This window comes from Tasmannia lanceolata, unplaced genomic scaffold, assembly GCF_043159265.1.
Source record: "Tasmannia lanceolata isolate RefF3 unplaced genomic scaffold, GAP_Taslan_0.1 ptg000008l, whole genome shotgun sequence".
NCBI lineage: Eukaryota > Viridiplantae > Streptophyta > Magnoliopsida > Canellales > Winteraceae > Tasmannia > Tasmannia lanceolata.
The window spans coordinates 35,933,757-35,961,698 of record NW_027518685.1 but is presented as its reverse complement, the minus strand read 5'-3'; the positions used below and the strand labels follow the sequence as shown (position 1 = coordinate 35,961,698).

General features: G+C 40.4%; 1 protein-coding gene across 1 annotated transcript in view; it reads right to left on the bottom strand.

Moving 5' to 3' along the window:
- The window catches only part of LOC143885290 (MIF4G domain-containing protein / MA3 domain-containing protein), a 36,299-nt gene extending 14,418 nt beyond the window's left edge, over window positions 1–21,881 (bottom strand). Inside the window, exons 1-10 of the mRNA XM_077389386.1 lie at window positions 21,192–21,881; window positions 20,608–20,675; window positions 20,414–20,496; window positions 15,899–15,998; window positions 15,006–15,091; window positions 14,280–14,362; window positions 4,424–4,560; window positions 4,247–4,348; window positions 3,198–3,491; window positions 2,994–3,116 (exon numbers count right to left, since the gene is read on the bottom strand). Coding sequence (XP_077245501.1) covers window positions 2,994–3,116; window positions 3,198–3,491; window positions 4,247–4,348; window positions 4,424–4,560; window positions 14,280–14,362; window positions 15,006–15,091; window positions 15,899–15,998; window positions 20,414–20,496; window positions 20,608–20,675; window positions 21,192–21,726 — 1,611 coding nt within the window. The 5' untranslated portion in view covers window positions 21,727–21,881. The remainder of the gene's footprint in view (window positions 1–2,993; window positions 3,117–3,197; window positions 3,492–4,246; window positions 4,349–4,423; window positions 4,561–14,279; window positions 14,363–15,005; window positions 15,092–15,898; window positions 15,999–20,413; window positions 20,497–20,607; window positions 20,676–21,191) is intronic.
- Window positions 21,882–27,942: the final 6,061 nt, after the last annotated feature.

The window sequence follows — 27,942 nt, the reverse complement described above, 5'->3', positions numbered from 1 at the left end:
CACGTGGCACATGTGGTCCCACTTTGGGCCAACCATCACCTGTGGATTTTTGCTATCCGGGAGGTTTGAACTCGAGACCTTTGGCTCTAATACCATGTTAACTTACCAACTTCTCCAAAAGCTTAAGCTGTTAGAGAAAGGCGTAATTTATCTTTTATACTTTAACACTACCCAAAGTGGGACCAGGGGACTATTATGAAAAGAGGGGTTTGACGACCTGGCGGGATATACTAGGTTTGAGTCATGAGTTCCGAAAGGGTTGTTGTTTCAAAGTTTATTAAGGCCAGGGAATCAGATTTTGGCTTGACGCATGGTGTTCAAAGGAGCCTTTGGGTCTCTTATTTCCAGATTTATTGCTTGTTGCAGCACAGAAGGAAGTTCTTGTGTGTGAGTGTTTTGCAAGAGTTGATTAGAAAGTGGTGTGGTATCCAAAATTTAGGAGAAATTTTTTCGATAGGGAACTGACTTCCCTTTCGCAATTATTCGAGCTAATTGAAGGGTGCTATATAAAGAGGTCCGGATCGGATAAAAGAATCTGGATGTGGAATTCGTCGGGTTTCTTCTCAGTTAAATCTTTCTATGATCGGCTTGTTTTGGGAGGTGAGGAGTCCATATCGGCTAAGGTTTGGTCATTCCACTGCCCTCCAAGAGTGTTTCTTCGTTTGGTCTGTCAGTTGTGGTCGAATCCAGACTATTGAATTCCTGAGAAAAAGAGGTATGTGGTTAGTGGACCATTGCCCTCTATGCCTGGAAGATGGAGAATCTATAGATCATATTTTTATGCATTGCAGGGTAGCAAGAGAAATTTGGGGGCTGATATTAGGGAGATTTGGTATCCAATGGGTTTTCCCGAGAACAATCTCATAATTGATTGAATGTTGGGACTTTGTGCCTTGGAAGAATAAGGGGAAGATGCTTTGGAGGATTTGTCTTTTGGTTATGTGGTGGTCCATATGGAAAGAAAGAAATGAAAGAGTTTTCGAAGGGAATATCAAATCATCCTATGGGGTTTATTTGAAAATTGTTGCGTTATCTATTCAGTGGGCGAGGAGTACTCCAATCTTTAGATCTGTGTCGGCCTATTACCTTTGGGAGGGGTGGCAAATAATCTGCAATGAAGCGGTATTTAGATCTAAAGTGATTCAGAGATGGGCTCCGCCTCCAAATGGATTCTTCAAATTAAATTTTAATGGTGCCTGTTTTGGGAGCCCAGGTCCGTCGGGTATTGGAGGCCTTCTTCGGAACGACAGAGGGGTGGTGGTATGGGCATTCTCCAGCCCCAATGGTACAAGTGACTCAAATGAGGTGGAAGTAAGAGCAGCAAATTCGGGTATTTTGCATCTAAATAAAAGTATGATGGATAAGGTGATTGTGGAAGGAGACTCTTCCAATGTCGTAAGGTGGCTTTCAGGTTTCGCTCCTCCTCCTTGGAGATTTCTCAGTTTTATTGAGGAAATTTCAGATTGGGTGTCTGGATCTGCCTTATCTTTTGTGCATGTTAGGAGATCTGCAAACGGTGAAGCTGACTCCCTAGCCAAATCTGGGGTCTGTAGGTTGAGCTTGGAGTGGTTTGATCATCTTCCGCCTTAATTGTATTTTATTTTTAGTTTCTTGTCTTTCTTCTTTGTATCTTCTGTGGACCATCTCGGTTCCTTTATTCAATATATCACTGTTTCAAAAAAATACTTTAACAATACCCATGTTACATGGATTCTTCTGAATGCGCGAAGTACCCATGTCGAACAGATTCAAATTCTTCATGATTCGCCGCGACACCCCTAGATCTCTTTATTTGTTATTTCTGAATACTACTGCCACAACTTTACAATTACCACATGTTTTTAATTTTGTTCATTCTAATAGTAAGTTTTTTTACATAGAAATAAAATATATTATTTAACCTAATATTAATTGTTACAACCATATTATTATGTAAAAAAATTTAAATTTGAGAATCGATTAAAATATTTTGTCAAATCCACAAATCTTTCTTTTTTGAGGTTTGCCGAATCCGACACTCAATACTCGTGTTGGATGCTGACACCTGTACCCATATTGATGCAACATAGCGATCCAAATCTTGTACAAAATTCCTAATGCTCGAAAGCTATGTGATTGTGATACTACCCATCTTGAGTGCCCAGTAAAAGCTGCACTAAGGTACCTTGTCGTATTCACAAATGATTCGCTAACATCATCCAAAGACGCCCCAAGTTGATGATAAACTTGACATCACAAGCTTCAATATTGAAAGAACTCAGAACTTAAACAAACTCCAATCTTCAGCTCCTCAAAGAAAGATGCTCAATTTTAATACCCCATAGAAGAGTATTCGCGATTACGCTCGAGTCTTGTTTGAAAAAAATGTTTATGAATCACGTGATTAACACAAAAAATGGAATTACATTGAGTTTCATAATTCTTGTGGATAAGATGGGGAGGAAATGTAGTTGTAGATGCATAGGAAAGGAATCCTTAGCTTGGATCCAACAGGAATAATTGATTAATAATGTAGATGTGTGTGCCCTTTAGAAGGATCTAAGAATGTTTAATAAGAATCATGGGGGAAGAGGCAGTGGAGGAGGACTAGTAACGCTACCACTTTGGCTTCCTATAAGGTTCAGGGTCTTTGGAGATTGATATATGTTCATGGCATTTGTCTTTCATTTTAGAGGTGTCCTTTTTGGATTGTTTTCCGTGAGGCAAATGAGTTAGTTGTTTACTCGGCGTCTTTCCCAGTTTTCCTCAGTCTGGTTGGCCTGGACTCTCTATAATTTCCCTACAGATTTAATGATTTATTATGAAATGTTCGAATGGGGTATGTTTTTTTCTGTTAAATTTATCAAAAAAAATACTGTACAATCCATTCCAGTCCAAACCTCTTGTGATTTACGATCTGATTTGATTTAAAAGCATTGCTCCAAAAACTAAATTAAAAAAGGCAAAACGAGCACATGTTAATAATAAGGAATGAAACTCCATGCATTTGGTACCTGTAAGGTGAACTTGTGGTTCTTGTCATGGCTACATAATCTGGAAGCCAGGACAGTGTAATACTTGTTGAACACCTTCTCTTGCAAACAGCATTCTACAAGGACTCTCATGATTTCTCTATCCTGTATATTCAAGAAAACAGAAAACTAAGTGCATTGCAAAATGGAAGGAAAACCAAAAATAGATGAGACAAAGATGTGGACCTGTTTCCCGGGCAAATCCAACCTCGTAATCTTCTCAAAAGCATCAATATAGTCCTCCCCACTCATGATTATACAAAAGATTGCTCTCCTGGTATCTGTATTCATCCTCTGTGTGGCTGCAAGCTTTAGTAATTTCTGGGCTTCTAGAACCTCCTTATCGATTGTGGTGGCAACTTCTTCTGCATTATCTGTCGTGGAGGTGATATCCCCTGAAATCCACCATTGACCTTTCTTGTGAGGATCTAGAAGCTTGCTCCATTTGAGCCCGCGGAGTAGAACATCCCCTACCCTCAACTGCAATTGTAGCTTTAAGTCAGTTATTGGCACATATCTATGAAGAAAACATAGGAATCGAGGAACTCCGAGTAAGTTAGCTCGGCTGGGGTCCAAGCACAAAACCCCAAGAACTCCGAAAAAATCGAGTTAGACCTCAGCCAAGTTTATAAAAGGTGGATGGTGGAAGTTTTCTCTCTAGTATCTACAAAAAAATTTGCTTAGGCCATGTCTGGCAGCCAGGATTTTATTTTTTTTTCATGATAAATCGGTATCTCCAAGTGGTAAGAGAGGGCATGATCAAGATGGGCGTAGGAAGTGGCTAGAAATCAGGGTTCGGTCCTATCTTGAGTAGAGTTTTTTGTTTTCCAATTTTTAGCCACGTCTATCACTTGGAGACACTAGTTTCCTGTTTTTTGTTTCCTGATTTTTAGTCACTTCATTCGCATCTTCACTTCGAGACACCAATTTATCATGAAAAAAAAATCATTGTAGCCAAATGTGCCCTCAAAGTATTTTCGAATGGGGACTATTTTGGTATTTTAAAATACTATATCCACAGTTCCACACCCTTTCCTGAGTTAATCCTCTGCCATGTTTATCCAATATGGACAATGAAAGTTCGTCATTGTTTCCTCGCTTCCTCTAAAACTATTTTCTAATAGGGGACTACTTTGGTATATTTAAACACTACATTCGCAATTGCTCCCGCAATAGCTCAAAAATCCCTTCTCTTTTTTTCATTTCCATAAATATGCATGAAGGCGCACACATACCTTCTGTAACCATTTCTTCAACCTTGTATGATGAGCAGGGTCCTCCTTAAGTCTTTTTTTGTTATTCTTGATATCACATATGGTTTCAAGCATGAATTCCATCTGAAGAGAACATTGTATAAGATAATGGTAGAAGGCAATGTCAGTACATACATGAATCATGAAAGGAAATCATACTCTTTTGTTATATTTCTTTTGCTGCCCATCTTGTATGTGTCCAGAAAGGGACTTCGACTCATTTACTCTATTCTGTACATTGATTATAAAGTCTTTCATGGCAGCCGGATCATCGCTCCTTAACTTCATCCCACAACCTGTTATTTTAAAATTTATTAATAATTAAATGCATAAAGAAAAACTCACAAGCTAAATCTCCAACCCCAAAAGCAATAGCAAGCAGAAGCAGTGAAAAAAGAGCAGAAAATAAGCTACTTTACGACCTATGTCACAAATATCTCTCTTGGGAATTTCAAGGCAAGGGAAAATCTCAGTATATATTGATCTTTTTATTTTTATTTTTTTGGGTTTACATCGGGGAAAACCGATAAAATAGAATTATTTAAAAATATATAAATTAAGAAAAAAATAAAAAAATTGTGAAAATATCGTAAAATTTCGTGATATTATCACGGTAAATGAAAATATCCTATATTTTTTTTGCCTTCTCGGGATTATTTCGAAATTTTGTCATTTTATCAAAATATCACAATAAATGTGCTATATTTTGCAAATATCGGAGATAATTGTGACATAGTTTAGGACCCGAAGTGTCTAGGAATCACGAGATTCCCAAGTGGCCAACCGTAAACTATATTGTTAGAGAGGAGAGAGGAGAAGAGAAATGAAGGAAAGAGTGAGTTAGGGTATTCTCCCCCTCACTAATGTATTTATATAAAGAGAAGATACAATGACCACTATGCCCTTAGGCAATATACACACACATATACACACACACATAATGCCCATCTAACACTCCCCCTCAAGCTGGAATGTAAATAATGAGCATTCCAAGCTTGGTACAAATATCGCTAAGTCTAGTGTCACGGTGCCATTTCGTCCAGCGTTGTTCACATGGCCTATGGCCCGTGTGTTGGTCTATCTATGTAATATGTAATAGTCATGCCAATGTAGATGTTGTCGTAGGGACGTAGTCGGTATTAAAACCCGAACTTACCTCGTGTCGTTGCGTCTCGCAAAGTAGTCACTAAGAGCAACTTTGGTGGGCACTCCTAGCGAAGTGAGAAGGTTGCTAAAGTTCTTTACCCTGAGAACTTTGCTAGGCCATCGAGTGGTGCATTGCTAGTGCATATCCTAGCAGGGATTCCATTCTAGTCAACGGGTGATCGGGGACCCTGAGGAGTTGTAGTCTCTTTTGGCTTAGACCTATTGTAACTTGTTCAAGAATCATCAATAAATATTAACATTTGCAGACCTGTGTGCCCCATTACTTTGTGCTAACTTGTAAACTCAGCATTTCTCCTTTTGCTTGTCTTGTAGGTTTGATCCTCAAAACCTTGCTAGGCTTACTTGCTCATTGTATGACAACGCAAGTGCCGCACGGATCACATCAGAAGCAAGCCACCCTCGTGATGGGCAAAGCTGGTGGACGCAGTACCCAGCCACTTCCTGCAGAGTAGTCGGGTTCATGTGGAACCTGACCCTGTCGAAGAACCGACACCAGTAACCTCCACCAAGGAGCGACTTACAAGAATTAAAAAAAGGTTAACAGAGGTAGAGCAAGAACAGTTCAACTACGCCGAGATGGCTGAAAGCATTAGTGAAGAGACCAGAGACACGATAGAGAGTTTACAGACGCAGGTTAAGAATCTCACTACAAGTGAATCTACTCATGAGGACCCTCGGTAACGGCACAGGGGGCCACAATGATGGAAACGGAAGCAGAGTGAGAGTACTTGAACCCAAATGTTTCACAGGTGTCCGCGATGCGAAGGAACTAGAAAACTTCTTGTTCGACATGAAGCAATTCTTTCGGGCAACACGCCTCGATGAGGAGCCAAAGTCATCACTGCCAGTACCTCAGCGACGACGCCAAACTATGGTGACGAACTCGCTATGAAGATATTGAAGCAAGGCGATGCACTATCAATAGTTATGAAGACCTAAAGCGAGAACTCAAAGCACAGTTTATGCCCGAGAATGTAGAGTTTCTGGCCCGAAAGAACCTAAGACGCCTCTAACAAACAGGGATAATCAGAGATTATGTGAAGCAGTTTTTCAGCTCTTATGCTCGATATAAAGAGCATGTCGGAGGAGGATAAACTCTTTCAATTCCTAGAAGGACTAAAACCCTGGGCACAAACAGAGCTTCAGAGAGGGGAGTTCAGAATTTTGTGGAAGCAATGACTGCAGCAAAAAATCTACTAGATCGTGTGGCGGATGATGCCGCCAATTAGAGAAAGACAATTGACAAGCCTTCCAGTAGCTTCAGGGGGAAGAACTAGGGCCAATGGAACGATATGAGGCCTTATCCCAGGGAAGGACCAAGAAGGTACAGTGAGGCATCTAGCCCTACCGGACCAGCGCCGTCTCCACGTTGATATGCAAAGGAAATCATTGGTGAAATTTTGCCCAAAGAGACGAGCTCTCAATGCTCTTATAGCCACAACGTCTTCATCCCAGGATCAAAATGAAGGAGGAGAACAAGGAAGAAGAGGGTGAAGTAGAACCCAAGATGACTGCTCTAAGCCTGTGTAGCGCTATCAAGGGAAAAAGCACCAAGAACACTCCCTCCAAGGGCTTGATGTACGTTGAGGCATGCATCAATGGGAAGATGACTCGAGCTATGATCGACACAGGTGCCACTCACAACAAAGTCTCCGAAAGGGAGGCAAGACGTTTGGAGTTAAAGCTCGAGAAAGATAGAAGCAAGTGGAAGGTGGTAAACTCTGCAGCACTTCCCGTCGCTGGTTCGGCGAAGGACGTACCTATAAAGATTGGTGCGTGGTCGGGAACGACCAACCTCATAGCAGCGCCCTTGGATGACTTTCATGTAATATTGGGGATAGAATTCCTAAATCAAGCCAGGGCGGCCCCAATGCCTTACCTCAACTCTTTGTGCATTTTTGGAGAGAAGGCCCCTTGCATGGTTTCTGCGACTAGACAGGAGAAGCAAGGTATTGAGCACTTATCAGCCCTTCAGCTGCAGAGGGGGGGCCTTAAGAGAGGGGAAGTCACTTTCCCGGTAACCTTGAATATGGGAGAGACACTGGTGGGGGAGAGTCCCATCCCTAGCAGCATTCGATGTCCTGGATGAATATGCGGATGTCATGCCCGAGAAACTGCCTAAAACATCGTTCCCGAGGAGAGCAGTTGACTACAAGATTGAGTTGGAACCTGGTAGCATACCACCAGCCCGTGCCCCTTATAGAATGGCTCCTCCAGAGTTAACATAACTCAAGGGGCAACTGGACGAACTTCTGGAAGCAGGATTTCTCCGACCCTCAAAAGAACCCTATGGTGCCCCAGTGCTATTTCAGAAGAAGCACGACGGTAGTCTCAGGTTGTGCATCGACTACCGAGCCCTCAACAAGCTAACTATTAAGAACAAATATCAAGTCCCCTTGATTGCAAATATGTTCGACCAATTAGGGGGAGCAAGGTGGTTTTTCAAGCTAGACCTACGGTCTGGTTATTACCAAGTGCGGATCGCCGAGAGAGACGAACCTAAAACAATCTGTGTGACAAGATACGGCGCCTTCGAATTCTTGGTGATGTCGTTCGGCCTTACAAATGCACCTGTAACCTTTTGCACCTTGATGAAGGGGTTGTTCCATGACTTTCTTGGCAAGTTTGTGGTAGTGTATCTTGATGACATTGTGGTGTACCGCAACACCTTTGAAGAACATGTTGAGCACCTGAAAAAAGTTCTTGATGTACTCCGAAGCAACCAGCTCTATGTGAAACTGGAGAAGTGTTCCTTTACTCAAGAATGAATCATGTTTCTCGGTCATGAAGTTGGTGGGGGAGAAATTCGCATGGACAGTGAGAAAGTTCGTGCTATTGAAGACTGACAGGTCCCAACCAAGGTGGGTGAGCTTAGATCTTTCCTTGGAATTGTGAACTATTATCGAAGATTCATATCGGGATATTCTAGTCGAGCTTCGCCCTTGACAAGCCTACTGAAGAAGGACCGCCCTTGGTCATGGTCATGGTTTTAAATTTTGGATTTCAGACAGAAATTTTGGATTTCAGTGGGGACAGAAACCGAAATTTCCCGAAATATGGAATTTCATGAAATACCAAATTTCGATAGGGGTGTGCATTATTTGGGTAAAACCAAATAACCGAACTGACCGAACCGAAATTGTAATTTTCGGTTCAGTTTTTTTTATATTCGGTTCGGTTTCGGTTGTTGGACGAAAGAAATTTCGGTTTTCGGTTACGGTTTCGGTTAGTTCTAACAAAAATTTCGGTTAACCCGAAAACCGAATTTTGTGTTCGTTTATCACATATTTACCATTTTACATCTTTCTTTTACTTTGGAGTTGGGACAAGTGGACAACCCACAACCATATTTATCTCTTTTTTTAACTTGGTAGTCGGGACAACCCACAGCACAATCGAGCAATGAATTGATATTTTAATGGGAAAAGACCTGACGTGACATAAAGAAAGGTTATTTTACCTTTTGCTATTTTCAAGAAGGAAAATAACACAAAGAAAGCTGTTCAAATATTAAATGCTCTCTGCAAGTCTGCAACCTATCTTAAAAAATATTAAATGCTCTCTGCAAGTTACTACCCTTGTGGGTTGGCGTTCGTATGGCGGTGCTGTTTAATACAGAACGCACGTGACAGAAGAATTTTCAAGACGTTTTTCTATGGATTATATCAGAGCCGTTTGTGGCAAAGAAAGCGTTTTGACTAGTGATATAAATTGTCCGATCAAGTCTGTGGGGCCTGACGGAAAGATCAAGATCATGTTTCTCACTCGCGTCTCATATAAGAGCTTCTCACAGTATCATTCAGTTTCTACTTTCTAGATCTTGTAGTTGTAGTTCACCCGGCCACATAAACTTTCCCTCTTCTCTGTTTTATCTCTCATTGTCCTCTTCCTTATGAAAACCAGGAAGGGAAGGGTAGAATGGGAGAACGGGCCCGGCTCCGACGAAGGTGCCACTATTCGCACGCCTCCCACCCGAGGATGCCGGAAGTCCTGCCGACGAAGCTTTGATTTTCCGGTGAGTCCAGACCATCGTCCATGAAGGCAACTCTGGAGAGAAACCACCACAGAGATGACACCCCTATTTCCAGTGAGTTTCTCTAACCTGTATTTCTTACCCAAATCAGTCGTCTGCAACCTATTTCCTCCACATCTACTTCCATTTTAAAATCCAGAATTTTACACTCATATAATTCGATTATAACCGAACTAACCGAACAACCGAATTCATTTTTCGGTTTCGGTTCAAGTTCGGTTATCAAATAATTCGGTTCGGTTTCGGTTTTCTTTTTTCAGTAACCGAAATATTTCGGTTCGGTTATTTTCGGTGAATTCGGTTCGGTTTAAACCGAATGAACAGCCCTAAATTTCGGTCCGAAATTTCGAGACAATGTCATTTTAAAAAAAAAAAAAAACGTAAAAAAAATTCAGTCCGAAATTTTGAAACGAATTACCAAATTTCACCCCGAAATTTCGGATTTTGGAGGGGTCCGAAATCGGTACCGAAACTTAAAACCTTGGTCATGGTCCGAAAAGTGCGACAAAGCCTTTAAAGATTTGAAGAGTGTTGTAATAGAAGAACCAGTGTTGCAACTGCCAAACCATGCTTTACCCTTTGAGGTCCAGACCAATGCCTCTGATTATGCTATTGGGGCCGATATGAATCTCATGTAGGGCGGGCACCTCATTGCTTATGAAAGCCACAAACTCAATGATACTGAACGAAGGTACACGGTGCAGGAAAAAGAGATGACAGCTATAGTGCACTGCTTACGGGTCTGGAGGCACTACCTCCTTGGCTCCAAGTTTGTGGTGAAGACAGACAATGTAGCCGCCACAAGTTATTTCCATACCCAAAGAAAACTATCACCAAAACAGGCCCGTTGGCCACGATGAAACTGGAAGAACAAGCCTCCATGTCCCAATTAAAGAGCAATCTGCGTGACCGTATTTGCGAAGGGCTTGAGAAAGACCCCTTTGCCCAAGCCTTAATTCCACTTGTGAAGGAAGGAAAAGAGCAGCGTTTCTGGATTCAAGAAGGCCTCCTTGTCACAAAGCGAAGTCGATTGTACATCCTATGCACGGGAGACCTAAGGAAGGAGCTTCTTAGGGAATGCCATGATACGCTATGGGCCGGGCACCCCGGGATACACTGCATCATCGCCTTGTTGGAACGCAACTATTACTGGCCCAGAATGAGGGACGATATGGAAGAAAACGTCCGAACATGCCTCATATGCCAACAAGATAAGGTGGAAAGAGATAAGCCATTCAGACTCTTGGACCCATTGCCAGTGCCGAAGGGACCTTGGGAGAGCGTTTCCCTTGACTTTATTGTTAATCGACCTAAGGTGGGACAGCATGGCTCCATCGTAGTGGTAGTGGATAGATTCTCCAAGTATGTAATGTTCATCCCAGCACCCCAGCATTGCAATGCAGAGAAAGTAGCTAGGCTATTCTTCAGTCATGTTGTGAACTATTGGGGAGCGCCTCAAAACATTGTAAGTGATAGAGACCTGAGGTTTACGAGCCGCTTATGGACTTAAGTTTTTAAGTTGATGGGGATGAAACTAAACTTCTCTACCAGTCTACACCCTCAAGCCGATGGACACACAGAAAAAATCAATGCCCTTCTTGAAGAGTATCTGAGACACTTTGTTTCTGTCAATCAAAGGAATTGGGTCCATTAGCTCGATGTGGCCCAGTTTTGCTACAATTTGCAAAGGAGTTCTGCATCTAACCAGAACCCATTCGCAAGGTTTTAAATCTCGGTTTCGGTTTTGGTCATCAGCGAAACTGATACGTTTCGGTTTCAGTACGAAATTTTAGACGAAATCTTGTAAAAATTTCACCGAAATTTCCGAAATTTCACTAAAATTTCCGATACGTTTCACCGAAATTTCCGAAATTTAGGGTGAAATTTTGTACGTCACTGAAACGTTTCACCCAAATTTGTGAAATTTCCGACACGTTCCCGAAATTTTGTAGTTTTCCGAAACTATGTGCGTTTCGTTTCATTTTCTGCCAAAACCGATATATTTCTGCCGAAACGAAACGTTTCAGCCGAAATTTAAAACCATGCCCATTCAAGCTGGCTACCGCTCGACAACCTTCTATGCCTCATTCCATCACGGCCGGCTATAAGGGAGCAGTCCCTCTGCCTATCATATGACCAAAGCGTGGCACACAAATGCAGATATCGCCAGAGCTTAGTTGGAGAAAGCATCTAGAAGGATGAAGAAGTGGGCAGATCAAAATAGAAGGCTCTAGCACTTCAAAGTAGGAGACTTAGTGTTGCTCAAGCTCAACCAAAGTCAACTCAAATTCTCCCGCAAAGTACACAAAGGCTTGGTTCGCAAATATGAGGGGCCCCTTCCTATCCTTGAACGAGTCGGAAAAGTCTCCTTCCGGGTCCAACTCTCTTCCTGGCTGAAGATCCATCCTGTATTCCATGCAATTTGCTTGAAGCCATATCGAGACGATAACGAAGATAGCAGCAGGAACACATCAATTCGCGAAGAACCGCATGCAACTTCCTTCACACGTGAAGTTGAGGGTATCATGGTTGAATGCATCGTGCCACAGGGGAGTTCTTGAAAGCCAACAACGGAGTACCTCGTGAAGTGGAAAGGTCTACCAAAATCAGAAGCCAGCTAGGAACCCAAGGAAAAGCTCCTCCTAACGGAAGATCAAGCACGCGCCTACATGGAGGTAATGTCGATGAGGGCGTCGACCTCACTGCGTGGGGGAGTGTCATGGGGCCATTTCGTCCAGCATTGTTCGCATGGCCTATGGCCCGTGGCTTGGTCTATCTATTTAAATATGTAATAGTCATGCCAATGTATATGTTGTAGGAGGGAGGTAGTCGATATTAAAACTCGAACTTACCTCATCTCGTTGCGTCTCGCAAAGTAGTCGCTAAGAGCACCTTTGGTGGGCACTCCTGGCCAAGTGAGTAGGTTGTTAAAGCTCTTTACCTTGAGAACTAGGGCTGCAACAGGGTCGGGTTGGGTCGTGTTTTTCAAAACCCTAGCCCAACCCTGGATCCCATTATCTCGGCTCTGACCTGCCCTGACCCTGAGTCAGGGCCGGAAAACCTCAACCCATTACCCGCCCTACAGGGTATTGTGCTGGTCCTGGCCCGCCTGATTGGCCCTGATTGGGCAGGGCCGAGCCGGGCCGGCCCTAATTGACCCTAGTGCAAATACCTGTTAAGAGTGCCAAAAATAAAGCAACCACTTATCATATGGAACAAAATAATCAATAAACAGAGAAAGGGAACAAAATAAGACAATATGAATTCAACAACATGCGGGCAACAGAGACAATTAATAATAATAATCTAAAGAAACATCAATCCAAGATAATAGAAAACATTTGCAAAAGAAACATGCACAGATGGTTCAATTCTATAATAGAAAACTCAGGGTCGGGCCGGGTCAGGGTACCCGAGGCATTAACCCAAAACCCGCCCGACCTGAGTCAAGGTCAAAAAAAAATGAACCCTGACCCGCCCTCAGGGTTAGAAAATCCAGCCCTGACCCTGTTCGGGCTCAGGGCAGGTCAAGGCTGACAGAGCCAAACTTGCACCCCTATTGAGAACTTTGCTTGGTCATCGAGTTGTGCATTGCTAGTGCATATCCTAGCAGGGATTCCATTCTAGTCAACGGGTGGTCGGGGACCCTTAGGAGTCGTAGTCTCTTTTGACTTAGTCCTATTGTAACTTCTTCAAGAATCATCGATAAAGATTAACATTTGCCGACCTATGTGGCCCATTACTTTTTACTTGCTTGCAAACTCAGCATTTCTCCTTTTGCTTGTTTTATAGGTTTGATCCTCACAACGTTGCCAGGCTTACTTGCTCGCAGTGAGACAACGCAAGCGCCGCACGGACCTCGGTCCCAAACCAAACGTCCGTGACACTAGCCTTGCTTAGGGGCTTGGTGAAAAGTGAAAACATCAGAAGAAGAAGGTACCTGAGAGGTAGAAGCTGATATCACCGGCTGAAGAGACGACGCCTCGAGAGGAGGTGGAGGAGGATCTGCGCGTCGACGCCGTTGATAGAATCTCGTAGGAGCAGGCAGAGGAGGAACTGCCAAAACCTGAGAAGGTGTAGAGTCCGAGATAGGAAGGTGGACAGGGACCTCTAAGGAAGGATGAGGTGGAGAAACCGGGTCGGGAAGAACCGGAGAAAGAAGAGGAAGACAGAGAGGAGAGAAAGGGGCGCAATGCGCATAAGTAGGAGAAAAGAAGGGAAGAGACTCAAAGAAGGTAACATCGGCGGATACAAAAAGGCGACAAAGTCTAGGGCTGTAACACTTGCAACCCTTCTAAGGGATAAAAGAAGGGAAGAAGGGGTGTCAAGTGGGTTTGGGAGGGAAGAGGGGTGTCGGTAGGGGCTGGAAATAAATAGGGAAGGGGGGTGGGGTTTGTGAGTGAGGGAGGAGGTGGCGGATGGCGCTGGGAATGAAGAAGGGGTGGTAGGTGGGGCTGCGAGAAAGAGGGTGGTGGTGCGTGGGGTTGAGAGTGAAGAAGGAGATGAGAAGGGTTAGGGTTTTGGAGATTAGGGTTTAATGATGGGGAAGAAGAAGAGGAGGATGGTGGTCCCTAGGGCACCACAACCCTAGGGCTCCGATACCATGTTGGACAGAAGAGAGAGGAGAAGAGAAATGAAGTAAAGAGTGAGTTAGGGTACTCTCCCCCTCACTACTGTATTTATATAAAGCGAGAAGATACAATGACCACTATGCCCTTAGGCAATACACACACTCACACATAATGCCCATCTAACATATATGTTCAGAACATATATTGCTAAAAAAAGGAACATCCAAAATATAAGAATACTGACATTGTAGAAGAGTCAAGATTGTGGAGACATCCAACTCTGTCAAGCGCTTGCTCAGCCCAAACAGAAAGTCATATATTAAATCACTGCAGATCATCGCCAAAGGGGAAATGTTAAGAGACATTAAAAAATTCTCACTTGGAATGCATGAAACCATGCACTGAAACTGTTCCACATGGCTCACTATACCGTGGCCATAGAACTTGATAGGCACATCATTTTCTTAGAGAGTGGTCAGTCAAGTAAAACTGAAACTAATAGAACCACTACCACTATATACTAATAGTTAACTGTTTTTTTTTTAAATGGTACTAATAGTTAACTGATTTGGTCATTATCATTGAATTCACTCTAAACATTTGTCTTCGGATGCTAATAAGGCCAAAAACAGTCATAGGTACAAAAAATATCACAAGGGCATTTTGGAACACATTATTGTTAAATTGTGTAATTGTGCATATCAATCTTCTATTTATTTTTCAGAATCATTTGGAATTTTATCTTTTTCCCCAAGACCTCAAGTTTCTTCACAAGTTCTTTACAAAGCAAAAGTTCAACAATTGCAACAGAGATTGCCCTATTTCTTTTTCTTTCTTTCTTTTTTTTTTTTTTTTTTTTTTTGAAAAGTGAGATCGTAATGTTTCAGATGGCAGAGAATTCATACTCCACTTTTAGGTCCAACCTAATGCGATAACACCACATGTACCAGTAACTATGCAAGCTACACACCTGGAACAGACCCCAAAGATGCAAAGATAAGAGAGTAGTAGGGTAAGGTTTCGCAAGGAAAGACCATCTTCCTTCAAGTATTCATCCTGAAATACAAACACTTGTTAGAAGAAACTCTCTGTCCTCTGAACACAATGTCAGATGCAACATAAAGATACTCTTACAGAAAAATATAAATAACTATAGATTTATTTTTATTTTTTTTAGAAAGTAAAATAATAAATAACTATAGATTTGAATGATAATGGGAAAACATTTACTGAAAGACGAGGGAAGAAAATTAAAGAAAGGGCAGAGATTGCCACACATAGCCCACACTCAATACATCTCTATAAACACCCTTTGTAGCCAAGGATGAGCCACCTCAATAAATTACTACACTTGGCTAACTAACTTTAGGAAAACATGTCCTACCAGTTATTGTTAATTACAAGCTGGTGTCTGATGGTCACAGAAGCTTAGACCCATACCTATGGTTAAAATTTCCAAATTTGGTACTAATAATAGATTGAAGCACTCATCTAACTAACTTTAGGAAAACATGTCCTACCAGTTATTGTTAATTACAAGCTGGTGTCTGATGGTCACAGAAGCTTAGACCCATACCTATGGTTAAAATTTCCAAATTTGGTACTAATAATAGATTGAAGCACTCATATGATTCAATAAAAAAAGGTTACTGGTATTGGCACTGCCATGTTTTGATAATTACACTGCCCATCATGTCTTATTATTTAAACAGCTGTCAAAGGTTATTACAACTCCGAAAAAGCTCTCAAAAGTCAACTAAAAAGAAAGAAAAGACAGGCTGAGTGTGTGTAATTATTAAAATATGGCAGTGCAAATATCACTAACAAATGATACAATGCCAAAGTCGGAGTTGCAGAACATACCTCAAAAGATTTAGCAAGAGAGGCGATAAGCTTTGCACTGAAGTCAATCCCAACTAAACATACCATGCCGGCAATGAAAGCTGCAAAAACAGCAGCATACCTTCACACAAAAAAAATAATAATAAATAAATAAATTGAAGCACATTACATTCAAAACATATCCAATGGAAAAATTACGACGGGTATAATTTTCCACAAATCTGTCCATTTTTAACCTCCACAAATCGAAGGATTGGGATGATCCTATTGAGCTGAATTTTTGGGCACACCCTATCTATTGTCAGGCCCATCAACAATAGCCCCATCAAATGAATGCTTTGGATCACCCAAACAATGTGAGCCTCCACTGTTTTTTGCCCGACCGAGTAGATAAGCTTAGCTACTCGACCGAGAGTTATTGTGCTCGGCCGAGTAGATAAGCTTATCAACTCAGTCGGGCAAAAAACAGTGAGGGCCCTCATTGTTTGGGTGATCCACATCGTTCATTTGATGGGCACTGACAGAGATAGGGTGTGCCCAAAAAATCAGCTCAATAGGATCATCCCAACCCTTTGATTTGGGTTGGTTAAAATGGACGGGAATAATTTCCATAGGATCGTTCTAACCCTTTGATTTGTGGAGGTTAAAAATGGACCGATTTGTGTATAATTATACCCGTACATTTTAACCAACCCAAATCAAAGGGTTGGGATGATCCTATTGAGCTGATTTTTTGGGCACACCCTATCTATGTCAGGGCCCATCAAATGAATGTTGTCAATCACCCAAACAATGTGGGCCCCCACTGTTTTTTGCCCGACCGAGTAGATAAGCTTATCTACTTGACCGAGCACAATCACTTTTCCGATATATATAGGGTGTGCCCAAAAAAAAATCAGCTCAATAGGATCATCCCAACCTTTCAAGGACGGGTATAATTTTCCACAAATCTGTCCATTTTTAACCTCCACAAATAGAAGGGTCGGGATGATCCTATGGAGCTGATTTTTGGGCACACCCTATCTATGTCAAAGCCCATCAAATGAATGCTTTGGATCACCCAAACAATGTGGGCCCCCACTGTTTTTTGCTTTATCAGCTTATCTACTCGACCAAGCACCACACACACACACAAGGTACTAGAGAATGAATATGGCAGGGGTCAAACTAATTGGAAGGGTTGAATGTTACCATTCGAAGAAAAAAAAAGGTGTTGAATATTGTCAGTTTTCCACTTTCAGTAGATTCCTAGTGGTTAACTTGCATCAACAATAAATAAGTAAATGGTCCATGGTTCAATTAAAAAAAAAAAAAAGTTAATGGTCCATGGTCTCCTCCATTCAATTTTCTACTTTTGGTGGATTCCTATTGGTTTACTTGCATCAAGAACCGATTAAAATAATGGATCCACACAAGATTCTGAAAATCGGATTCGAATCGTAAATGTAACAGGGTTCAAATAGTAAATAGGATCATAAATCGTAAGATTTTTCAGCTTTGTATATAAAAATGAGAAAAGATATTAAAAAATACAAAAAGGTAAAAAATAAGAATAAAATGAGTAATTATCTATTTTCCATTTGAAACTATTAAATTAAATATAAAATTCCATGATTAGTAATCCGAAGCACAAACCATATTCATCGTACAATAAATTACTAAACAAAGCACAAGTTATATTCATAATATAATAAATCATTATATAATGGAGAGTGATATTTACGCCCCTTTTGATCACCAGGGACACCCAGCGTCAGTGTATCAATGACAAAAAGGGGGCTAATGTACTTGACGTCAGAAAAATCCAGTGGCATTGATTGCAAAGTACACTGGCAATAGGTGTCCCTGGTGATCAAAAGGGGCACAAATATCATTTCCCTTATATAATTTATCACAATAGTAAACAAAAGCACATACTCAAATCTATAATAATCATCATACAAAGAAATGTCAGCAATAAACAAAGCATTTTGAAATCACAATTAGTTCTCAAAATCCAAAACAGACAGAATCGTAAAAGTTGTAAAAATCGTAAAAATCGCACGATTCAAATTCGAATAGTACATGAATCGTAAGATTTTTACGAAAAATATTCCTAGTCCGATTTGAATCGTTCAACCCACAAATCGATTTGAATCGTAAATCGTAAGATTTTAACAACAGAGGATCCCCAGTATCCTCCATTCCTCTTCACACAAAACTTGATCAACCATTAACGAGTAATCCTAATGTGGGTGGATTTGGTCAGGGAGATGCAGAAATAGTACTTCAAGATCCATTATGTGTCCAAGGGTTGTTGTTCTTTTTAGCATCTGTTATTCTGGCACAAATCTTTTTGGTTCTTAAAAAGAAACAGTTTGAGAAGGTTCAATTGTCCGAAATGAATTTCTAGATCCATGGATCCATCAAATTGGTAAAAACCTTGTCAATCCTGCATGCAAAGCAATGAAATTCAAGCAACTCCACAAATACCCAATCATGCCTCTCTCTAAAGTCGAAACCACGACACGAGAATAGTTCAAAGTCGAATCATACTTGAATCGTAAGATTTTTACGAAAAAAGATTATTCGTCTGATTTGAATCGTTCAACCCACAAATCGATTTGAATCGTAAATCGTAAGATTTTAACAGCAGAGGATCCACAGTCTCTTCACACAAATCCCTTGTCGATCCTACATGCAAAGCAATGAAATTCAAGCAACTCCACAAATACCCAATCCTGCCTCTCTCTAAAGTCGAAACCACGACACAAGAGAATAGCTGAAATAAACCTTTGGACATCATCATGGTTTATAAAATTATACCGCTGATATCAGCAGAGAGGCTCGGAATTGGTTGGGCCTTTCCGTCCTAAATCAATTTCACTATCCCATAGAAGATTGCTTTGGCATGTTATGCCTTATACCAACCCTTATTGGGAACCTATGGGAAGAATGGAATGATAGAACATTTAGAGAAGCAAGCAAAACAATGGGTAAAAGGGTTACTAAAACCCTATGATTTGTGGACACGGAAACGGTGTCGAGTGTCAGACACGACGAACCCCCAAAATTTAGAAACGGGGACACGGCTAAAATAGAAAGTATATATATGATACAACGGCAAATACTAGTTAAAGAAGAGCTAAAAGGAGTTAATAATAAAAGAAGAGTTAATAATAAAAGAGATAAACACAATATGCAATAATAAAACAGAATGTCACACTTGACACGGCACAAAAATGTGTCCACACACCCACATTAAGTCTAACACTTATAGCAGTACATTTAAAAGTGTTCAAAGGAGTGTCGACAAGGGTGGACACGTGTGTCGTGTCGGACACGGCAGGACACGCATGTCACTGTGTCAGGAATAAATTCGAAGTGTCGGCTAAATCATAGCCGAAACCAAATTTGACATAATAAGATAGGGAACTTTTTTTTTTTTGAATGGTTAATAAGATGGGAATTAAACAAACTTGACTCTAAGGGTACCCCTATCGACCTCTGTCTTCACAATTGGAAATATATAGCTTTGTGCAAGCATTCAAAATCATAGGCCCAGCCCAGCTGGTTTCCTCCAGTATCAACCATATTAAACTGAACTTTGACTACAGTTCTCTCAATAAACTGGAGTACTGGACCCAGCGGGGAGTGTTCCATGACCATTTGGATGCAATAATAAGGTCTTCTCCGGTTCGATTGGCGTGGCAGAACCAAGCAAAGTTTATACCAGAGCCATCCTCACCAGTTTACATATCTATAGGGACTGTTTATCCGGTGGTTGGACTCATCATGTGCTAGATTAAGGGCCCTAAACAATTTGCAGGGGCATTGGAGGGTGGCCCATTTTATCACAGAAGGGTTGGATCTGTGGTAAGGAGGTTAGGCCATCCTTCTCTCCCTCGACAGCCAAGATCAACGAACAATGAGGAGGGAAAATTGATGAGGGAGCAAACAGTGGAGCATTTCTGATCAGCAATTGGCTCCCATGACATTCCAAGATTCTTATTTGTATGTAGCTTGGGATTTCCTGACAGGAAATCATGTGCTCCTCTTGCTAGTCTTTTTTGCTATTTCTTGCAATGATTATACTAGTATCTCGCTAAAAAAGGTATGTTTTCCACTAATTTGGTCATATGGAACCTGGAAATCTAGACTGATTTCAAGCTTGATGCAGAGTTTTCCACTTGTTCAAAATACATGTGTTTTGCAATGAAAGGAAACTGTAACTCAAGGAGGTTTTCTAAAGGGAAACATTTAAATTTCAAGGAAAGCATGTCTGAGGTACAAAAGTGGATGCAGATACATTCCATGTTTCAGAAATTTCCCATTACCGATAAACAATACCAACAGCGAGTTATTCAAAAAAAAAAAAAAAAATATGAACAGCTAATATATTTCCACACTCCACTTGAGCTAGTTGAAAGAAACAATACTAAATCAATTCAAACTGGAGCTCAATTTGAGAGATGCAACCAAAATCATAGTTCATACTTTGTATTAATATCTGCTACCACTAATCTATATCAAGAGGAAAAAAGATTAGATCTTAACTGTTCATTTCCACGAGGTCCTCCAGAACACGATGTCAAAACCTCCTCACCAATTATCTGACAACCAATACTTCGACCAACTGACTGCAAAACGCATCACATATCAAGTTCCTAACCATAAAATACGAAATATATAAAGAAAACACGAACAGAGTATGTTTTTTTATGGCACAAATAAAGAAAAGAAAGTAATACCCGAAAGATTGTAGATATTTCTTCTGTAATAGATTCAACATTCGATTCAGAAAGCTTGTTCAGAAGACCTAAACACACAGGTGAATCAACTCTACTATTAGCACTCCCACAATTTGCGATGTCGGGAACGATATGTAAAAAACTTGAGATCTATGGTTTTAAATTTAGGCCAAAACAACGCCTAATATTTCGATTTCGGCTTGAATTTCATTTTTTTTATCATGTTTCTAAAACGTTTCTGAAATGCGGGAAACGCGTTTTAGGGGTAACAAGTTTCCCACCTGTGAGAAACGCGTTTGAGGGGAAACGGGTTTCCCACCCACCCAAGGAGTTTCCAGCAACTATGGGCCAAAACAACACGGACCAAAATCCACTTGGATTTAAAAAATACGAGATTTCGTTAATGTTTTGGCCCAAATATGTGAAAAATGCAACTTTTCAAGAAAAAAACGAAGGCAGTTCGACAGAAACCCAGACAAAAATCAACTCTACTCACAGAAAAGAAAAGAAGCACATGATTCCTTTAAGATATTTCTAAAAAAAATGACAAAAAGCAAAAAGAAAATAATGGGGCTGAATTATACCTCTCACACGGCGCCTGATCTGAGAATGTTCTTCTGACTCTTTCCCTACACTTGGTCTCAAGTGAGGAGCTACATATGTTACATTCCCATCTGAAGGCGGCGCCCCAACACCAGCCTCTTCCTTTGACAAATTACCCATCACCTCATCCTCCCCCTTCTTCTCTAACATTCCTTGTTTTCTCTTTTTGTGTTTCTTTTCAGTCTCATCTTCTAACTCTTCCTTTTCTGCCTCATCCAATACTTTTTTCTTTTTAACTTTACGCTTCAAAGAACAAAACTCAGTAATCTCCATGGGAGCTTCTGAATTCCCATCATTGATAATATCATCAAAGTCCATATCATCAAACAATAGATTGAGTCCATCATCAAGATCACCTAATTTCCCCTTTTTCACATTGAGTTTCTTCGCGAGTTTTCTTTCCAACTCCAAATCAACTTCTCCAGAAACCACACCACTTCTATTCATATCCCATTCCAAATACTCTTCAAACTTGGTCTTTTTTTTCCTTTTTAAATTCACCCTCTTCTTCTCCATGGATTATTTGGTTGTAATTGGTTTTTTTTACACACCCTGAAGATTCAAATTTCAGCCTAGATTTCTTCTCCAACCCTAATTCGCACCCCTTTTTCAGTAAAAATAAAGGAAATGAGAAAACGTACCCAAAAAACTCAGAAGAAGCTCACAGAATGAGAGAAAGAAGAAAGAGGAAAGGGTTTTGAGTTGAGATTTTATATGGCGTAAGGTCCTTTACTTTATGGGATGATCCAAACCGTTCATTTGTTGGGCTGCAACATAAATAGGTTTTGCTAAAAAAACCAAGGGAGAAGATGAATTCGCACTACTTTAGGATGATTCGCATCCCTTGTAAATGAACATCAAAAAGCGTTAAAGTCTGCCAGAATTTAAGTTCACAGGGGTGAAACAAAATTATTTACATACCCGATTTACAAAGGGTGCTGAATGTTACTGTACGAACCACACCATAGGATGATCCAAACCATGGACGGCTTGGATCATCCTATGTTGTGGACGGTACGCTTCAATTTGAAAAAATATTGGTGGGGCCTACAATTGGGCCTTAATGTTACTGTATGACCAACTCCGTAGGATTATCCAAACCATGGACGGCTTGGATCGTCCTATGTTGTGGACGGGCCTTAATGTTACTTTACGACCAACTCCATAGAATGATCCAAACCATTCATTTGATGGGCCATAATGTAAATAGGTTATGCCCCAAAAATCATTTCCATAGGATGATCACAACCCTACAATCTATAGAGGTTGCATGAGATGTAGTTTCTATTTAGATCGAAGGGCTAGGATCAGCCTATGGAAATGATATTTTGGTACGCAACCTATTTACGTTTATGGCCCATCAAATGGACAATTTGGATTATCCTATGGTGTGGTATGGGCAGGGCCTACATTGTTCAAAAATGGGCCCACCATTCCACCAACGGTTTCTGTTGGGCCCACCAATTGTTCCTGTTGTGTGTGTTGAGAGAGAGAGAGAGAGAGAGAGAGAGAGAGACCGACCGGATAAATGATAGGAAAGTGACATATACGTTAAATCCTAACGTTTAACGTTAGCCAGCCGGTGGGGGGAGGAAGGTTAGGGGGGGAATATCAGCGCCCTTTACAAAATGCACATGAGGAAATCTCTATAGATGAGGGTTGGGATCATCCTACGGAAATGATTTTTGGGTATAAATTCGCCCCCATTTCTTCCTTGGGACAGCCCATTAGAGGGGATTTTCTAGGGACCATTTTTTTTTTTTTTTTGAGGAGTTATTTGCTAAGGAAAGTCGCAAAAGGCATTTTGCAGACAAGCTGTCCATGAAAGAGTAGCCACCTCATGAATAAGACAAGATCTGTTGAAAAAGTGAGATTATGTGGCTACTCTCTCATGAAACAGCGAGTCCGCTAAATGCATTCTACTTTGGTCCCTAGCAAATCCCACATTAGAGAGGGCTAGCTTGAGAAAAAAAGAGGCTATCATTTCTCTATATGAATGGATTCTGATAAATAAATAAATAAATAAAAATAAAGAGGGGCCATGATCCAAACCATTCATTTGTCGGGCACTGTGGACCCCGATCCAAGAGAGGCGGGGGACGCGCCCCCAGAAGTCTCTCTGGATCATCCACGTGAATGGAGAGCTCCACCAAGGAACTCTCGAAAGAATTGCCTCTCACAGCATGAGTGACGATGTAAAGTGGGATACCTCTCGATTCGGGGACTAGCCCGGATTCGAGACGTACCTTAAACAAAGACGAGTCGTTATCCAAGGAAGTGGGCCTTGGATCCCATACTATGCTCTGTTGCAATGGATAACCATAGATATAAAAGAAGGTTCGTGCCTGGTTAAGAATTTGGAAGGTCTGAAGAGCACCTCATCCGCCCAAATGCAAACACCTGGTCTCTTATGCCATTTACTTATTAATTTTGAAGAGTTTTGGGCGAAAGTCATACGAAATGGGAACGTATATCTCCAAGAAGACGTCTACCTAATCATGCATGTCTCGGAGATGATTAATAAGCACGCTTTAAAGAAATGAAATAAGTGTCGCCTAAGAATAGCTAGGTTATGAGTGTCATACCTAAATGATGTCTAAGTTTTGGTGTGCAAACACATGCATGCTACAGCTAAAGGTATAAGGTTTACACAAGAAAGTAAGAAAACACAGCAAAACACACAACACGATTCAACTCTATACAAGACTCGACACGACAAACCCTAAGACTCTAATGCAATACTTGCCTCGGACTAGGATGGCCATCCATCCCGGCTGCTCTACGTATCCCGGCCTCGGAAAGAATCAAAATCAACGTAGTTCGATGACCTATTCTAAACTACGATGCCTAACCATCTAGAACCGCTATCCTAGACTCGATCAAATAGTCTCGACTGGTTTTTAAAGCTTTTTGTGTGATTGCTTAAGTTCAAGTGAATTGTAATTTTTAGGACTCTCTATATATCCTAACTAATGCAAGTTGATTAGCCTTGAGCTAATGCAGGTGGGCCCTACATCCTATGTGTAACTAGGCTGTGCATCCTAAGAAAAACCATGGGCTAACTAAATGCTTCCTAGTATAGCCATCGGTTCGACTAAATGTCTAACCAACCATGACTCGAGGCCTCCTAACTCTAGGGACACTCACACGACAGAAAACAGCATATAAACACCATCAGGACAAACTCCTAACTCTAAAACACCCCAAACCTCTAAAACAAACTCCTAACTCTAGGAGAAGATCTTTTTGAAAAGGTTTTGAAGATTTTTTGTATTTTTGGAAGGATTGAAATGATTTATTTACAAAGTTTGGCTGGACTTGGGATGTCGATCCCAAGCTGCACTACGTACCCTGTGGAAAGGGATCAAGCCAACGTTGTAATAACCAGTAATATATATATATATATATATATACAAATAAATAAAAATGGCATCATAGGTGGGTAATCATCCGCCATTACTCATTTTTCCCCGAGTTAATCGGGCATGAGGACATCTGGCATAATGGGGCGTACGCGATTCGAACCCAACGCTGAGCGAGGATTGAACGGCTTCCTACCACTAAACCACCGCCCCAGATGTCAACTAAAAATGAGTAGATACTTACACATATTAAAAATTACCAATAGTCACTATTCATAATTACTATTCACAATAGTCACTATGCAATATAACTATGCAGAAATACTACGTAAGATTACTATGCAGAAATACTATGCAAGTTCACTATTGAGATAAACTATTCAAAATTACTATTCAAAGTAGGACCCACCGAGTACTATTCACAAGCGGGTCCCACCAACAGTGGGTCCCACATCAGCGGGCCCCACACAAGCGGGTCCTACCACCAGTGGGACCCAACGCCAGCGGGACCCATCACTAGTGGGAACCACTACCAAAAGGACACACCGCAACCACTTTCATTAACTCATTGGTTAATCGGGTCACTCCACAACCACTATCATTAATGAGTAGTTGCACTTCACCGACGAAAATAATAATTAAATAATATTAATCATCCTGTTATTATTCAAGCAGCCTTTACTATTCATTTATTTATACCTTTACTATTCCTATATTTTTGTGAAAGCATTTAAGAGAGTAGTTGTGAATTTAAGACTGTAGTTGAGAAAAATACCTATAAATAGAGGAAGAGAAGAAGAAGAAAAAAATATAAAAAGAGAGAGAGAAAAGAGAACGAGAAAGAAGAAAGAGTAAGAGAGAGAGGGAAAAAGAGAGAGAGGAGAAGGAAAAGGAAATCCACTTCATCACTACCAAGGTAAGTCTTTCATATAGATAGTTAAAGTATTTATTATGGGTAATATGGTTGGTTCTACCACCTATGTAAATATTAGGATAAAGCATGCATAAGAGGCGATAACTCGCTATAGATTATGCAAGTTTTATCATCTTATTTGAACGGTGAAATGCTAGCATAGTAACCGTAAAGTAAACTTTAATAAAAAAAAGGCGAACTGCTGAGCATAGTAGCCCATCTTATTTGAACGGTGAAATGCTAGCATAGTAACCGTAAAGAAAACTTTAATCAAAGAAAGGCGAACTGCTGAGCATAATAGCCCATCTTATTTGAACGGTGAAATGCTAGCATAGTAACCGTAAAGTAAACTTTAATCAAAGAAAGGCGAACTGCTGAGCATAATAGCCTATGGGGTCCACATGAATAGTAACATGTGGGGTCCATATGAATAGTGCATGTTGGGCCCCATGATCTTAAAATTTTAATAGAAAGAACACTGAACACAGGGAACATTATTTTGGACATAGATGGACATTACCTGGACAGAAATGACACTGCCTTAAAACATGAATTTGATAAAATTAGAATATATTTACAGGTTATCCACTCCAAGGTGTAAGCTCAAACAAACCTGTGACCGGAAAATTATATGTAAGGATTTTCTTCCATTGATTCTCTTTTGCTATATGTAAGGGTTTTCTTCCATTGATTCTCTTTTGCTATATGTAAGGGTTTTCTTCCATTGATTCTCTTTTGTTATATGTTCCACTGATTCTCTTTTGCTACATGTAAGGGTTTTCTTCCATTGATTCTCTTTTGCTATATGTAAGAGTTTTCTCCATTGATGCTCTTTTGATATACTGGATGTGAATATTTCATATTCTTTGATTCTCTTTATACGCAATTGCTATAAAAGTTTCTATCATTCTAAGATCCACAACTGAAGAGAATCCAAGGGGGATCATTTCTTTCAGACCCCATTCCTTTCAGATAAATGATTTTACTGATAAAGCTATAATTCTATTTTGTATCCTCGAAACTTGTTTCTGTGAGATATGTTTATGTTTAGAGTTTATCTTGTGATACCCTAATTTTGAATATGGACTGAGTTATGATATGATGACGGGTGGAAGCGTTATAGTCCTCCATGTGCACGTGGGTAAAGACGACTCTAGAGAGTGTAAATCTAGAGGATTATGAGCCGAAGTATGGCTATGAATCGGTCGAGATATGACTATGAATGAAAGCATCTATGCTTAATGAAGTCTATATTTATAATTCTATATATATAATTCTTGATATCAAGTTCTGTAAGTTTTCTCTATACGTTTAGAAAGTATGTTGTGCTTATTCTTTCTTTTCATGTTTATAATGTGAGATGTCCTATCTCCAAAATATCATGTTCTTATGAGCTTGACAATTCTACATCACTTGTTGTTTATACCCTACTGAGCTATTTGAGCTCACCCCTTTTTTTCCTTGTTTTATTGTTCCAACCACAGGTGAAGTATAGATGAAAGATGAGGAATGCTAAAGTTGAATGCATAACTGTTCTAAAGGACAAATATGTTTTAAATATGTATCAACTATGTCTTGAATTAAGATGTAATAAGTTAGATCTAATTTCTGTAAACCCTCTAAACGTAGTTGTTGTATTTGAGATCTTGGGAATAATGAAAGTTTTTTAGAAAGATGATGTAATATTCTTCTACGCACCGGGTTGGTATTTCCAAAAATCCGGGGCGTTACACCGGCAGCCTAGCATGGCACGACCCGCGAGCCCGGTTCACCCTTTATGAAATTTTTTTTTTTTTGAAAACCCGAAAATACCCCCCAAAAGTTGTTTCAAACGGCTAGTTTTGGGGGTATTTTCGTCCAAAATATATATTTTCATAAAATCCTGAAAATACCCCCCCAACAACTCTTTTTGGGGGTATTTTGGGAAGTTAAAAGCTTTTTACCAAATTACCCCCCCCCCAACAACTAGTTTTTGTGGGTATTTTGGATTTTCATTGTTTAAATTTTTTACCTTCCCTAAATACCCTCCCCAACAACTCTTTTTGTGGATATTTGAGTCACTTCCTGTCTTTTACCAAATTAACCCCCCCAACAACTAGTTTTGGGGGGTATTTATGATTTTTATTGTTTAAATCTTTTACCTTCCCTAAATACCCTCCCCAACAATTCTTTTTGTGCATATTTAAGTCATTTCATGTCTTTTACCAAATTAACGCCCCCATCAACTTGTTTTAGGGGGTATTTTGGGAAGTCAAAAAATAACCCACCCAATCCTATAAATACAACTTTCCACCCCCTTCATTTCTCACCAAAGCTCACTCACTCTCTATTATGTAAACTCTCCAATTAACTTATCTCTCTCCCTTATCAAGTTCTCAACCTCTCTCTTTCTCTCAATCAACTTCTCCCTCTCTCTCTTCAATCTACTTCTCTCTCTAGTTAGTAGCACTAACTACT